Raw genomic sequence first — 16,155 nt, 5'->3', positions numbered from 1 at the left:
TCAGGTTTGTTGCTGTAAACATTGATTGAAAACATCTATTACCGAGTAAATTTGGTTCACTAAAAATGCTCACTAGTAATCCACAAAAACTGCCAACCACACAACAGTAAGCAAACAATGAGTGAGTAAAACAACAGTAAGTAGATTTTAGTATGCCGTGCACTGTAACGACGTGGGCAGTTGGCGTTATGCCTAAACATAATTATATACTCGCTCAATGGTAAAACCCAGAAAACAAATACAACTCAGGCAGCTAATAATTAAACCAGGTTAAACTGAGTTGAATTCCAAATTACAAAGAGCTTCTCTGGCTGTGCCGTGCCTGGTTTTAGAATAAAGGACTGACTCAATCTCTTCCTGTGGGTGACGTAAAAGGCACAGCCTCAGCGTTAGACAATACGGCCTTTGATGTGAGTGGGCAGAGCTCTCTATTGACAACTAAGAACTCCGGAGCACAGCGATGTGGAAGGTAAGGGGGAATCATCACACTATTTTAGCAGGAAAGTCGTCACGAAGGTTCACTGCTGATCCTCAACCGACGAGCACGACCACATAGAACAAAAGAGGTTTTTATTTTAAACGGTAATATTAAAAGAGAGTTTCAACCCTTAGCAATACCTTCACGAGAAATATTTACAGTCTTACCCCCTTATTCATAAACGACAATCAAACCTATTTTAGTTAAAATGCCGCTAAAATTCGTTTGTCCTTATCTGTCACTTCGACATTTGTATTTGTTAGAAAGGGACAAAGCATTTGTTAGTTAACATAGGCTTGTTAAGTTTTATGAATAAGGGGGTTAAAGTTTAGCATGAAAAAATGCTACAATTACTACGTTTTTGAAGCACAAGTAGCACAACGCTTGCTCGGAGAACGCCATCTATTTGTGTTGATCTAGATTGTGATTGTGGACGCTTAACACGTTATCTTGAAAGGCGTTCTACAGCCAAGAAACATTATAATAAATGTGAACTCTTTGGCAAATGTATGGGATATCAACTGACAGAAGCAACGAAAGTTTCACCCTGCTAAGTAATTCAGCTTTGAATGTACTTCAGTGTTCTTAGACAGCGCATTAATTTCTACAGTTAAAGATTATCCCACTCAACAGATTATCTACTTACCGGGTTTTTATGTACCTTTTCCAAGTTTCAATCCAAATACTTGTTTATAGGTACATTAATTTCCCTCTAAATCCGTTTAGCCGTTATTGCAGGATTGAGTAACACCGCCCTAAAATTCGGCGCTGCCTTAGAATTTGGCGACCTCTTAGAATTGGCGCCCCCTAGATGCAGCCTTGAAATTTTCGCCACTTTAAATGTAATTTTCAAGTTAAATTATTTCATTAACCCCTGAGCGACAATGTGTTGACCTCACACAAAGAAAACAAAAGGTAGCCATTAACGGAACGGTATTGGCGGGATCTGTGGTCGGTCGAAATGGGAGTGCCTCAAGGATTCATTCTTGCCCCATGTATCTTATTTATGTAAATGACCTAACTTATATGGTAAGCTAAAAGTCGGGTATATAATTATGTTTGCTGACGACACGTCCCTATTGTTCAAGGTTAGTAGAAAGGACACCAACTTCATTGAACGCAATGAAACCCTGTCCGTGATATCCGCATGGTTTTCTGCCAATAACTTGTTATGAACTCCTAAGAAAAGTAAATGTATTAAATTCTCGTTGATAAATTCATCTATTTCGAATTCAGTTTCTAATATAAAGTTAAATGGTCAAACTGTTGAATTTGTAAAATCAACAGTATTTTTAGGAATAACGCTCGATTCTAAACTACAGAGGGGACCCACGTCACAGCAATCGCAAGTAGATTGAGCTCTGCTGCTTTTGCAGTTTGGAAAATACGGCAGCTAACCGGTGTGGCGACGGCACGGTTGGTTTATTTTGCTTCCTTTAATAGCATTATTTCGAACGGCCTTATTTTATGGGGATCTACTGCAGACATTGAGTCAATTTTTATCTTGCAAAGAGAGCAATTAGAGCAATTTATAATTTGAAGACGCTTGAATCTTTAAGATCTTTTTTTAAGGAAACAGGTATCCTAACCCTGCCGTCGCTTTATGTTTTTTAAATAATCATGTATGTTAGGAAGAACGTATGTGATTTTCCTACTAACTTCGATAAGCCAAAGGCTACTAGAAACACAGGGAAGCTTAAAGTTCCTTCTTACAGACTGGCTAAAACAATAAGTCGTTTCTGGGAAACTGCATAGGTTTTTATTATAAAATTCCAAAAAATATTACAAATGAAACAGATACAAAATTCAGATCTATTGTCAAGAAGACATTAACATCTAAAGCGTATTATAAAGTTAATGATTATATCATGGACAGGGATATTTGGAAATAATTCCGATCCGCATTAGCGATCCGTTCAAATAGCGAACCTACTGTGTTAAAAATAAAGTTATGTTAAATACTATTGTGATGTATAGATATCATTTAATAATATTGTAAATCTGCTTAAAAAAAATATACCTCGTTGAGTTTCTTGCCGGATTCTTCTCAACAGAGGTTTTTTCCGAACCGGTGGTAGATATTTTTTGCCACTCATAAGTGCTTGTTATAGCCTAAATTGAATAAAGATATTTTGACTTTGACATTGACTTTGTGTTATTTTATTTTGCTAACATCAAAACCATGAATCATCGGTTAATGGATGAATGGGACAGGTATATATAGGCTGGGATCGGCCCGCGCGGGAACTACGGCCCAAGCTCTCATTTTGGGAGACTTGTCCCCTGGAATGAGACAGATCTCTTCGCACGGCCTACGGCCCAAGCTCTCATTTTGGGAGGAGACCTGTCCCATTCCAGGGCTTGGGCCGTAGTTCCCGCGCGGGCCCAACGTGGATTGGGAACTTAACAAACACCATTGAATTGCTTCGCAGGTATTTGTAGGTTCCTTACGTCTTGAGAAACCATAAGTCAAATCACAATAAGTATGTAAATGTATATTTAAATGAAAGGAAGTAAAATAAAGAAAAATCTTGTGTTTGAACATTTTAATACATTTTTTTGTGCAATGCACATGATGACAATATCATTTTAATTTAATTATTGTAAATCATTAAACTGTGAATATCCAATTAAGTACTTATTGTTGTACAGCCAAGGAAACTGTCTCGCGTACCAGGGTGGAACCTTTTCACAATCAATATCACGACGATCAGCCGCGATTCAACTGATTTTTTAATATTTTTTGTTAAAGTAATCTGTCATTTAATTTCATAATTAGAAACTACATTTATCACTAAGAATTAACATATTGTCTAAATATAAAAATGCCAAGTTATAAAAATAGTTAGGTACTTTGATTTATATAAACAATGAACTTGACCACCAAAAATAATTGAATTTTAGGTACCTACCTATGAATTTGGTTTTGACAAATTATGAAATAGGTATATTTTTGGATCAGCTATGTTCATATACCATTAAAACCAGAGATTTTGAACAAAGCACAATATACAAATATGCCATGACGACATAGTAAATGGCACAAATGAATTAGACAAATCTCTAATCTAAGGTCCAAGATTTTAACAGGTACATTATCCTAAAAAATATTGTAGATAAATTTTTCATTTCAATGTGTAAAGTTATGTGGTGGCGCCATCTTTTACCGTATAACTCAATTACGTTAGTAATAGCTACTCGATAACAGATGGCACTGATGTCCTCCGAGTAGCAAACTAAATTCCAAAGACGCCAAGCTCCAAGCTCCGTTGGATTTTCGGATGGATTGGTATTTATTCTTAAAAGAAATAAATAGTATTGAGATCATTCTCAATTTAAGAGGATGAGGCCAATTTTCCTCTTTATAATAATCAGTCTTTATGTAGAATGACTAAATTTTCACAGTATACTTCCTCATTATCACAAATGCCTGGACATGTTTAATTAATGTCAGTTCATAATATAAACTTTTATACTTTTATATTAACGTTTTTATAGTAAGCCAACTTAAGTCTAATGCAATGAGTATTAAAACGCGCGTAATTTTTTACCTACACCGAATCATCGGAAGCATACCCTTAAATTTGACGCCATAGCGTCGAAATACTAATACTAAGCCGGTGCCCATTTCACGAAGCTACAACTTACAATCTACAAGCGGTAGTCTTTGTTTAACAGTATGCATTGAAAAGGGACTACCGCTTGTAAATTGTAACTTCGTAAAATGGGCCACAGGAGTCGGCAACCTTTTGACACGGAAGAGCCAAAAATTACAATAGACCAAAAGAGCCACAGGTTATACTGACCCCGTTCTGGAACTAGACCAGCTGTACCTACTCACCATGCGGCCTGCGGGCCGCATGTGACCCACCCAGATTCTATAAGCATTAAAATTATACTTTTTTAAGTACATAGTTTTTTAATTTTTTTCGACTTTTAATGCAGTTGACCATGAATTCTGGGGCCCGCTGCATCATAACTACAACACGTGTATGGCCCACACAGGAAAAATATTAAGTACCTACCTATGGCTGAACTAGACTATGAGGTACACGTCCTTCCCCCCACTCCCTCCTATACGCCTAGTCTCTAATAGTTTCCCAGCGCTATCGCACGAGAGGCAGCACTTGTAGTTCTCCGTCTGTACCTAGCATGAAAAGTACTTGAACATCAGTCCGGTGTGCATGCAAACTGCGACCATTTCTAATTACTATGTAAGTGTGTACCACCACTCGAAGAATGAACCCGTACAGAACTGAAACAAATAAGGTTTTATTAGAATACCTTTGGATATGGTCTCGTCGCTTAAGCCGAGTTTAGACTTACAAGTAAAATCGTGCAAGTTGCATTACATTGCGGCGCTCGATTGACCACTACAAACTCGTTGGCTTTACGGCCTCGCAACGCGGCCTTGCACGATTTTTCTTGCAAGTCTAAACTCGGCTTTAGACTATTAACTATTATATCCGGTAGTCGAATTCAAAATCTAGGATCATATCGAAAATACAAGCTGAGACATGGTTGCATAAAAAAACCAGAAAAACCTGTGCATCCATGTCTCAGTTTGTATTTTCGGTATGGTTTCACGGGATACCCGTAAAAGTATCAAATTTGGAGTTGAAATAAAAAATACAAAAAGACTCCAAAAATCCAATCATAATTCTAGGATCTTACTAAATCCCTTGAGTCATCATCATCATATCGCTGTAGGCGTACACTTTAGACAAAGGCCTCTTCCATAGACTTCCAGTTGCTTCGGTTAGCGGTCTGCATCCACCGTGAACCTACAGTTCTAACCAGCTCAACCGTCCATCACTTTGAGTATTCCCAAAATTTACAACGTGGTTTTTTGCGTTATATGAAAAGTACCCGTGCAAAATTTCATGTGGGAAAGATTTTGGGAATATATGTACGTGGATCCCGTAAGTATAGCGGCCCGCGGCATGACAGTGTTATGACCGTTAATATCAGCGCACGTGACAGTCCCGCACGGCAATCAACACTTACGCTTACACAGAACATTTGCATTTGTATTTAAGTATTTTTTTCTCGTCAAAATTCATAGTGTACAGCAAAAGACATTGTAGGTTTGCTACGATTAATTTTTGATCTGTTCGTATATAGGTAGTAGATACCTATTAGACTTAAAATTGCTAATTTTCATAAAAATCATGTGTCCAATGTCCATCCCCCTTGTCGTCGGTTCGATTTTTTTTTAATATAAATAATTTAAATAAATAACTATCACAGTTAAGAAGGCTTTGTATGTTAATGAGAAGTAGTCGTTAAAAACTTACAGCCTTATTCATAAAAAAACCTTAATTGAGGTTTGATCGGTCTATTACTTAGCAGACTGATCAAGCTTGTTAGACGGTTGTCAAAAAGTATGATTCATAAACGCTTGCTAGCAGTCTGCTAGTTGTTGAGCTCCTGATAGACGGATTAGACGCGTTATGTTGGCCATCTTGACAAATCAAAGACAAAAAATTTAAATAAAAAATCCTGAAAATAATTTTTCCTGGATTTTTTTTTATCTTTGCGTAGCCCTCCTTTCACTAAAAATATCTTCGGTATTGTTTTTTGCTCTTGTAAAAGTCAGCTGTTCAAACTTGTGGCGGACATTTTGTGACTTAGCAGGGAGATAAAGGAGGGTCTACGATCCTCTAACTTTAGCAGAGTCTTGATCGACTGATTAGCGCTAACAGACGTTTATGAATCATGTTTTTTAGCATCGGGCCTTCAAGAAGCCTTCAAGGAGGCTCTTACTTTTTATGAATAAGGCTGTTAATATTGAATATTTGCCGCATATTAATTAGTCTTGGTCAGTTTTTAGGGTTTAGTAGCCAAAATGGCAAAAACGGAACCATTATAATTTCGCCATGTCTGTCTGTCTGTCTGTCGGTCCGTCCGCGGCTTTGCTCAGGGACTATCAATGCTAGAAAGCTGTAATTTTGCACGGATTTATATGTAAACTATGCCGACAAAATGGTACAATAAAAAACAAAAAAAAAATTTTTTTAGGGTACCTCCCATAAACGTAAACTAGGGGTGTTTTTTATTTCTCATCCAACCCTATAGTGTGGGCGGTATCGTTAGATAGGTCTTTTAAAACCGTTAGGGGTTTGCTAAGACAATTTTTCGATTCAGTGATTTGTTTGCGAAATATTCAACTTTACAGTGCAAATTCTTATTAAAATCGAACGTCCCCCCTCTTAAATCTAAACCGGTGGGTGGAAAAATTTGAAAAAAATCAGGATGGTAGTAAGTATATATCAAACTTTCAAGGAAAACTATAACGGCTAAGTTTGCTTGAGAATTATTAGTAGTTTTACTCTTAAATAGCAGCCTAAGGTATAAAATATACCTAACCTTGGAAGATTCCGTATAAAATACGAAATCCTTAGAAAAATATTGCTAAATTTTTTCGTAATGGCTACGGAACCCTATTTTGGGCGTGTCCGACACGCTCTTGGCCGGTTTTTTTAGTATGTATATTGTATTTATTAGCAATTAGTTCTACTTACCGCAAATGCACAACAAAACGGCGGCGTATATTGCACAACCTTGACCAGACAATATCTGACGGTAATAAATAGAGACGACGGCAGTGACGGCCAATATCAAGATGATCTCAACGACGACACCGTATAACAGATACATTTTTACTAAGTTAGGGCTTTTCTGTAAAAAAAGGAAAATAACTATTCATTATAAATTATAGTATATATATTACTACTACTAAACTCTAAATTGGTCTTCGCAAATTTAATGAATGAAATATAATTTAAGAATTCAACGCCGTGTGTGAAGTTCGCCGTCCGCTCTAGGCCCACCTAGAAACAACAGTCCAATCCTTTCATTCTGATAGAGGGCCTGTACTCTAAAGTGGGACGTTTATAGGGCGAGATGATAATTACATTTGTTGATAAAATTGAACTTTAGGATATTACATTTTTTTTTGAAATCCCGTAAAATACTGCGTTCAAATCAAACGTCATCAATTTGAAACTCGACTTCCAGCTTCTTTCTTCTTTCATTTGGGCAAAGAACGCAGTTTTTTGTATATCTCGCATTGCATCTCTACCCTTTTTTGATCCTCCTCCATGCTCACTGCCCACTCGCTGCCGCTTTCCCATTTACCCCCAATTTTACATAACTAATATATACCATCAGTGGCGTAGCTACCGGAGGGCTAGACGGGGCAGTGCCCCGGGGCCCCCAAGCTCAGGAGGCCCCATCGGCTTACAAAATATAAATGACAAATCTGGAGTAAGTACGTTGAATTCGGAACACGACGAATACGGAACAAACGATTTTAAATATCGAAATTACAAACTGAGACATGGATGCACAGAAAAACCAGAAAAAGAGACCAGCGCTGGGAATCGAACCCAGGTCCTCAGCAATCCGTGCTGCGTGCTATAACCCCTACACCACCGCTGGACAGGAATTTAGACACGAATTTTTCCTATGCAACATATCTCAGGTTGCTTATTTCTACTACGCTACTTATGCAGCAGCACTAGCGACATCTATGTTTTTCGCTCTCATCGAGAGACGTCACATTCTATCGGAACCAACCGCTCACCCAGACAAGAGATGTCGCTACTAAGCAATCAAATTATGATTGGTTATTTGGAGTCTTTTTGTATTTTTTATTTCAACTCCAATTTTGTTACTTTTACGGGTATCCCGTGAAACCATATCGAAATACAAACTGAGACATGGATGCACAGAAAAACCAGAAAAGAGACCAGCGCTGGGAATCGAACCTAGGTCCTCAGCAATCCGTGCTGCGTGCTATAACCCCTACACCACCGCTGGACAGGAATTTAGACACGAATTTTTCCTATGCATACATATCTCAGGTTGCTTATTTCTACTACGCTACTTATGCAGCAGCACTAGCGACATCTATGTTTTTCGCTCTCATCGAGAGACGTCACATTCTATCGGAACCAACCGCTGAGGACCCGGGTTCGATTCCCAGCGCTGGTCTCTTTTTCTGGTTTTTCTGTGCATCCATGTCTCAGTTTGTATTTTCGATATGGTTTCACGGGATACCCGTAAAAGTAACAAATTTGGAGTTGAAATAAAAAATACAAAAAGACTCCAAATAACCAATCATAATTTGATTGCTTAGTAGCGACATCTCTTGTCTGGGTGAGCGGTTGGTTCCGATAGAATGTGACGTCTCTCGATGAGAGCGAAAAACATAGATGTCGCTAGTGCTGCTGCATAAGTAGCGTAGTAGAAATAAGCAACCTGAGATATGTATGCATAGGAAAAATTCGTGTCTAAATTCCTGTCCAGCGGTGGTGTAGGGGTTATAGCACGCAGCACGGATTGCTGAGGACCTGGGTTCGATTCCCGCGCTGGTCTCTTTTTTCTGGTTTTTCTGTGCATCCATGTCTCAGTTTGTATTTTCGATATGGTTTCACGGGATACCCGTAAAAGTAACAAATTTGGAGTTGAAATAAAAAATACAAAAAGACTCCAAATAACCAATCACGATTTTAAATAGTTTAGTTGGGGCCCTAGTTTACTTTTTGTCCCAGGGTCTTTGGTTACCTAGCTACGCCACTGTTATACCATGGGACAATTGACCTAGTCCCAAACTAAACAACGCTTGTACTATGGTTACCGTAATAAATACATACTAAACTACTAAATTCGTATTATTCATACAGTCTGCCCAACCAGGGATAGAACCCGGGACCTTAAGCTTCATAGTCAGGTCCTGTCTTCAACAATAGACTTACCTTGCGTATTCCAACGAGCAGCAACATGGCAAAAATAACCGAGATCGCAGAGGCTAAATAGCCTCCAGCCGCCACCAGAACAGCTATTAAAAGTTCATTATTCCCGCCCTCTCTGAAAGGTGCAGCCAGGTATACCAGCAAGCCAACCCAGGCCAAGAATCCGAGAGCGAAGAGGCATACAATGATCTGAAAAGACAATCATTTAATTTTTACTCGATTCAAAGTAGATTAGGTACCTACTGTATTTTTACACAGGCACCGGGCTCAAATACATAGTTGCCTTTACTTAAGATTTTTTAAGAGATAAAACTTTAATTAGGTACTATCTTCCGTTTTAGTCACAGTTTTGAACTCGTCGATTTAATTAATTTTTCCTCATTTTTATAATTTCATTTCAGTCGTAATTAAAACTAAACATTTAATCTTTTTTCGTGTGAACGACCACGACTATCTCAACAACTGCATGCCGAGCCGATTTTGACGACACTTTCACTGTTCCTTAAGTCGGGCTATCTTAGTCCAACTAAAAAAAGATTTTTCACAATACGACTTATAGTTTCTAGCAAACATACTTACATTACCTACATTCACTTGTGAAATTTAGCGCGCACGTTTAGAAGTTGGTGTAGAATATATATACAAAATCTGTGCAATTCTGAGGGTGACACTCTTTCCCAGCCCGGATAACACCGACATGGAAATACCGGCCCTGTTTTTTGTGCCCTGGTATTTCCATCCTGGTATTATCCGGGCCGGGAAAAAGTGTCACCCCAATTCTGACATAGCGCATGTAGAAACCAAACCGTTTGACATTTTGTCTAAACAACCTGAACAGATATGGGTGAATACCAAAAAATTGCACAGCGTTAAAGCTGCGTTAGCACGTAGTTTTAATTTCCATTAACTTTTTCCATTGTCACACGAAAATTACACACAAAAAAAAAAATACAAAAAAATACACGTGTCACATTGGAAAAAGTTAATGAAAATTATAACTACCTGCTAACGCAGCTTTAATGGTGTGCAACTTTTTGGTCTTCACCCATATTTACTTACCTATCAGGTCAGACATTTCCGCGGTGAAACCATGTGAAACTAGCTTCCATGTACAGTCGAAAGCAAAAATATCGATACAGAAATAGCGTTAAATACACACATCAATAAATGTATACATCGACCTTATAAGCTTTTTAGTGGCATAAAAGTGGATAGATATTAATGAACTAAAACCAACCAACCAACGTGCAACCAACCAACCTCCGCAAAGTAACGCCTGATTCAATCAATTGGATAGATATTTTTGAGGTCTTGGTAATGTATATTATATATGTATAATTATGACCTCGACTGTATGTCTTGTTGTCTATTAGTATTCTGTACCTATATATTTGGCAAACCGATGGGAACAGGGTTCTGTGAACGCTTCGCTTTGATACTTATTCACAAGTTCGTCATCAAAACAAATTCAAAATCCGCATCAAACTTCATCGAATAATTCCTTTTTTTATCTATTATTGTTTACGATGACTTCGGTTTGTGGGATTCACGAGTAATAACTGATAACATATCTGTGTTTTCTCAGTTACGCAAAACTTAGTCATGTAGTGTTTGTTATTATTTTGATGAAAGATTTTTTTATGCATATTAAAACTAAATTGATAGTAGGCTTGTCTTTGACTAAATTTCCACCTGAGGGTAAGGGATGACAGGTTTATATTCGAAAGAGCACAACAGTTCTTACAATAGTACTATTTATTCGGTTAAAGATAGTTGATTTATTAACATTTAGCGTCGGTTAACTTTAATTTATTAAATTTCACATATTTCCGGGGTGAGGGCCTGGTACTGTTCTGTTATGTATTCACTATATTATGGTTTTTCCTCCACGCTACCTATATAAAGTATTTCCTTTAGTATATCTACGTTATATAACGTGGGGAAGGCCACAACAGAGAGACTCGTAGGTATATAGGTTTCTACTTAGTTCGGACTCCAGTCCTCCGCAAAAGGTAATTAACATTAAGATTAGATAAGAAGTTTTGTTGTACTTTTGTAAAGTGCAAATCAATATTTCTTTCTATCTTTACACTTCAGGACTTGTCACAGTATACCATCTGACAATTTTATACAAAAGTTCAAGCATGAAGTGACAGGGACAAGGTACTAAAGTGGAAAGATATCTTTGACCTTGACTGTACCTAAGTATTTAGTCAGATTACGACAATATACTGCTGTTAAGCGGTTAATTAAGTAACCGTACAAAATTAACGATTTTAAAAGATATTTTGTGACGAAAAGATAGGTAGATAGTTTTTATGATTATGTTTAATTTAATTGCATATTATCTGGTGCAGAATGGAATGCTATAAATAATTTCACAGTGTCTTATTCAATTATTACAAGCTTTTATTTAACTGGCGACGTTCGTGTGTGGGTAGAATTGTGGTTTCAAAATTTGCAAACCATTTTAGACCACTCTGGTATATGATAAACCTGAAATTCATCCTACTTATATGTAAATCCAGGGATAAAACAATAAACTGGCAGTAAAGCTCTGATGGTCCGGTCATGATTGTCTCCATAGGACGAAACTCTTAAACGGTTACCTAATGGCATCGACTTGAAACGTACAATCTGCAGCTTGTATGATAGGTATTTTCATAAAAACTTATAATAATATTTGACATATTTTTAAACTTATTGCACGCCATCTCTTATTGCACGTCACCTGTATATCAGCTGTGTAGCAGGGCTACTACGAAACTCGAAGTTCGTGTCGTACCATCCCTCTCGCTCTCGTATTAAACAGTATAAGTGTCAGAGGGACCGCACGACACGAATTTTGAGTTTCGAGTTTCGTAGTAGCCCTGCTGGTCGTCGCCAAGTAGAGTGCAAGGTAAACTGCCATACCATCCTTTTCTATATATGTATCGGCCTATATATAGGTACTTACAGCATTCACAACGGCAAACACATAACATGTTTTAACTGTGGGCAAGCCGCATATATATTTCCCATGATGTGACTGGCGCCTAAAACAAGGAATTCAAAAAGTAAGAAAGTGTTTAGTACGGCATAATTCGTAAGTCCCACTAACTAATCCAACTAGGTAATATTATAATTGCGAAAGTTTGTAAGTCCGTTTGTTTGTTCCTTCATCACGTCTAATTATAGCGTTAGTGTCCCGAGAAAGGACATAGGATAGTTTTTATTTTCTATCCCGAAAAATTGCATAGTTCCCGCGGGATAGCGATAAATGAACTCTAGCAGACGGAGTACAATTCGAGAAAGAGGCCAACAGAAGAATACAGTTGGGATGGGCAGCGTATGGAAAACAGCGTCGAGTCTTCACATCGCCAATTCCACAAAGTCTAAAGACGAAAGCCTTCAATCTTCGTCCTGCCCGTCATGACATACGGTGCCGAAACATGGACGCTCACGGTAGGGCTGGTCCATAAATTTAAAGTTGCTCAACGTGCTATGGAAAGGGCTATGCTCGGAGTTTCTCTGAAATATCGAATTCGTAACGAAGTGATCCGACAGAGAACCAAAGTTATCGACATAGCCCACTGCATTAGCACGCTGAAGTGGCAATGGGCCGGCCATATAACCCGAGGGACCGATAACCGTTGGGGTAGACGAGCTCTTGAGTGGAGACCACGGATCGGCAAACGTAGCATAGGACATCCTCAGATTAGGTGGAGCGATGATCTTCGCAGGGCGGCTGGCAAGAGCTGGATGAGAGTGGCCGAGGATCGTGCTCAGTGGCGTGCCATGGGAGAGGCCTATGTATACGAACATAGACTGATGATGATGATGATGAGATGGAGTGTATTACGGAAAGGATCTTGGCAGAAAGATAGACAGTGAGTTGATGATATTATCGGTTCCTTTTTTCCTGGGTTACATAATCCTAAAGACGCGGTCGAGGATAGATTATTTTTTCCCATAGCAAATTACAAGTAGCTGTATTCCACGTACACGTGCCTATTTGCTTATTGTTAAGCGAACCGCACGTCTGTTTGTCGCCGTACTGGTGTTTAACTTAACAAATAACTGGAAATTATTGGTAAGTAGGTACGTATTAGTCGCTTTATGTATATATAAAGATTTATCGTAACCAAAGCAGTTTATTGTGTTAGATTTAGCATTGCATATTTCATTCAATCGTGGATAATATTCGCTATTCCTGCATCTGTATTTCTACAAGTCGAATCTTTTTCAATTATTTCAATGATCTTCTTTTTTTTAAAGTTTCTAGTGATCCATTATTTTGGGTAAATGGTCTTTCCTAAAGTGTTAGTACTCGTAATATTAAAAAATAGAACTGTAAAAGAGCCCTTGACCTACTACACATGCCGACTTATTATTATCCTTTTAATGAAACGAGTTTTTTTTAATTAATAAATGAATTCGACCAATGAGATGGACGGATGACTTAAAGACGCGAGTTTACGGTGGATGCAAGCCGCTTCCGATCGAAGAAACTGGAGGTCGATGGGTAAATATAGATCTATTAATGATGTATATAATGATGAAAGGAATTGTTAATGAACTATAAACTACTTTGCTCACCCGCGATGTTATGAATTATTACTATTACTATTTAACAAGTAGGTAACCATGATTAAAATAATAAAGAAAATATTTTTGTGTCCAAACACTCAAACAATGTCCCTTCAGTCCCACACCCATTAATTGTCAACAATTTGTTGCTAACCCAGCAAAACCGCAATCGACCTTCGATTGAAAATCCAGAATGTAAGTATAAAGAATATCATTTTAAATAAAAAACACACAAGTAAACTTACTTGCAATTCATCCTGGCACAAATTCCTCGCACTTTTAAAATTGATATCCTATCATGTTTTTAGGTTGACTATATCTTTGGTAAACATGAGTGCGCGATAAACGTATAGCGCTTGTTTCAGTGACCTGCGTTCGGTTCGCGTCCTGCCGACTAAATGTGTGCATGCTAGCGTTCTAACATAGCGCGAATCATATATGTTATCGTACGTCACATAAGTCATAAAATAAATGCATTTACGCAGCAGAACGTGGATTGTAATGTCATCAGTGTGTACCTAGGTACGTTGGTTTGTTCACGTCAAGAGCGGAATTTTGCACGTGATAGAGCAAGACAGCGATATCCATGTGGTGTATGGAATTAGTTTGTCTGTAGTATTCTTCACGCCGTCTGTCTGTATTTTTGTATGTACGTTTAGATCTTTTAAAGTGTGTACAAGATTTTAATGCAGTTTTCATCAATAGTTAGATAGAGTGATAAATGTGGAATTACCGCCTTTGGCTGTACCTTTTTTTCGTCTCTCTTTTTAGGGTTCCGGAGCCAAAATGGCAAAAACGGAACCCTTATAGTTTCGCATGTCTGTCTGTCTATCCGTCCGCGGCTTTGCTCAGGGACTATTAATACTAGAAAGATGTAATTTTGCACGGATATATATGTAAACTATACCGACAAAATGGTACAATAAAAAAATCAAAAACAATTTTGTTTAGAGTACCTCCCACAGACGTAAAGTGGGGGTGATTTTTTTTTCTCATTCTATCTTGTAGTGTGGGGTATCGTTGGATAGGTATTTTAAAACCATTTGGGGTTTGCTAAGATCGATTCGGTGATTTGTTTGCGAAATATTCAACTTTAAAGTGCAAATTTCATTAAAATCGAGCGTCCCCCCCCCCTCTAAAATCTAAACGGGTGGGTGGAAAAATTTGAAAAAATTCAGGATGGTAGTAAGTATATCAAACTTTCAAGGAAAACTAGAACGGCTAAGTTTCCTTGAGAATTATTAGTAGTTTTACTCTTTAATAGCAGCCTAAGGTATAAAATATACCTAAACATGGAAGATTCCGTATACCTAAAATACGAAATCCTTAGAAAAATATTATTTTTTTTTTTCGTAATGGCTACGGAACCCTATTTTGGGCGTGTCCGACACGCTCTTGGCCGGTTTTTTCAAAGGTGCATCCGTGTGAAACCGGGGCGGGTAGTTAAATTACATATTGTTGGCTTGTCAACAGTAAAGCCCCATTTAGACCATGCAAGAACTTGCATACAAGTTGCATTACATCGCAGACTATTGAGGGACAATGAATGAAGTTGATCAAACAAATACCGCAATGTAGTGGAACTTGCATGCAGTTCTCGCATAGTCTACATCCAGAATACACAAGCTAGTAAGTGGCATGCCTGGTACCGGTAAAACAGCATGCCAGAATATTAATTCTTTAATACGGATAGTATGTTTTTGAGGGCTTGACTTGGCTTGTCGCCAGCTGTGGTGTGGTCGGGGCTTAACTAGTGTATTAAACTAATACTTACCTAGATTTATTTTAATCTTCTGATTTATTGAGTACCCTATACGAGTATTAGACTGGAAATACACATACCTGTAGCACGCATATTTTCGTACAAGTAGCTGGTGTACCTACGTCAATCTTCATACAAATATGACACAAGCGTGCAAGCTACTCACATGAAAATGTACGAGCTACAGCATGTGTATTCAAATTCAAATTTGTTTATTCCATGTATGTCACATTACAGGCGTTCCCGGCCTTATCCTGGCTGTCGTAGTTTTTTTTTGGAGTTGTTAATGTACCCACTGATAATCCAATAAGCATGCATTGCATCATTGCATATTGGGGCTTTCAATATGAGTAATTAATTATTAATCACAATTTGTATTCGTACAACGTGACTGTGGTCATCGAATTAAATAGAACATTATATAGGTACTTAAGTAAAGTTGACGCTTAGGTAGGTTTTTTATTATTTTTATTTTTTTATTCGACTGGATGGCAAACGAGCAAGTGGGTCTCCTGATGGTAAGAGATCACCACCGCCCACAAACACCTGCAACACCGGGGGTATTGCAGACGCGTTGCCAACCTAGA

At 38.0% G+C, this 16,155-nt stretch overlaps 1 protein-coding gene across 1 annotated transcript; it reads right to left on the bottom strand.

Moving 5' to 3' along the window:
• Positions 1–3,009: 3,009 nt before the first annotated feature.
• LOC141429560 (uncharacterized) lies at positions 3,010–14,220 on the bottom strand. Its single transcript, XM_074089917.1, has 5 exons — positions 14,052–14,220; positions 12,194–12,272; positions 9,241–9,426; positions 7,003–7,159; positions 3,010–4,733 (listed from the first exon to the last, which is right to left on the bottom strand). The coding sequence occupies exons 1-5, from the start codon at positions 14,060–14,062 to the stop codon at positions 4,585–4,587; spliced, it is 582 nt and encodes a 193-aa protein (XP_073946018.1). The 5' UTR covers positions 14,063–14,220; the 3' UTR covers positions 3,010–4,584.
• Positions 14,221–16,155: the final 1,935 nt, after the last annotated feature.

This window comes from Choristoneura fumiferana, chromosome 7 (assembly GCF_025370935.1).
Source record: "Choristoneura fumiferana chromosome 7, NRCan_CFum_1, whole genome shotgun sequence".
NCBI classification, from domain to species: Eukaryota; Metazoa; Arthropoda; class Insecta; order Lepidoptera; family Tortricidae; genus Choristoneura; species Choristoneura fumiferana.
Note: the sequence above shows the minus strand (reverse complement) of the source record. Positions and strands in the feature narration are given on the sequence as shown.

Bases quoted from the DNA above. Each gene is read 5' to 3' on its own strand.
- LOC141429560 (XM_074089917.1), bottom strand. The intron at 9,427-12,193 runs GTAAGTACCTAT...TTGTCTTTTCAG, and splicing joins TGTTTGCCGTTGTGAATGCT to ATCATTGTATGCCTCTTCGC. The intron at 7,160-9,240 runs GTAAGTCTATTG...CTTTTTTTACAG, and splicing joins TGCTCGTTGGAATACGCAAG to AAAAGCCCTAACTTAGTAAA.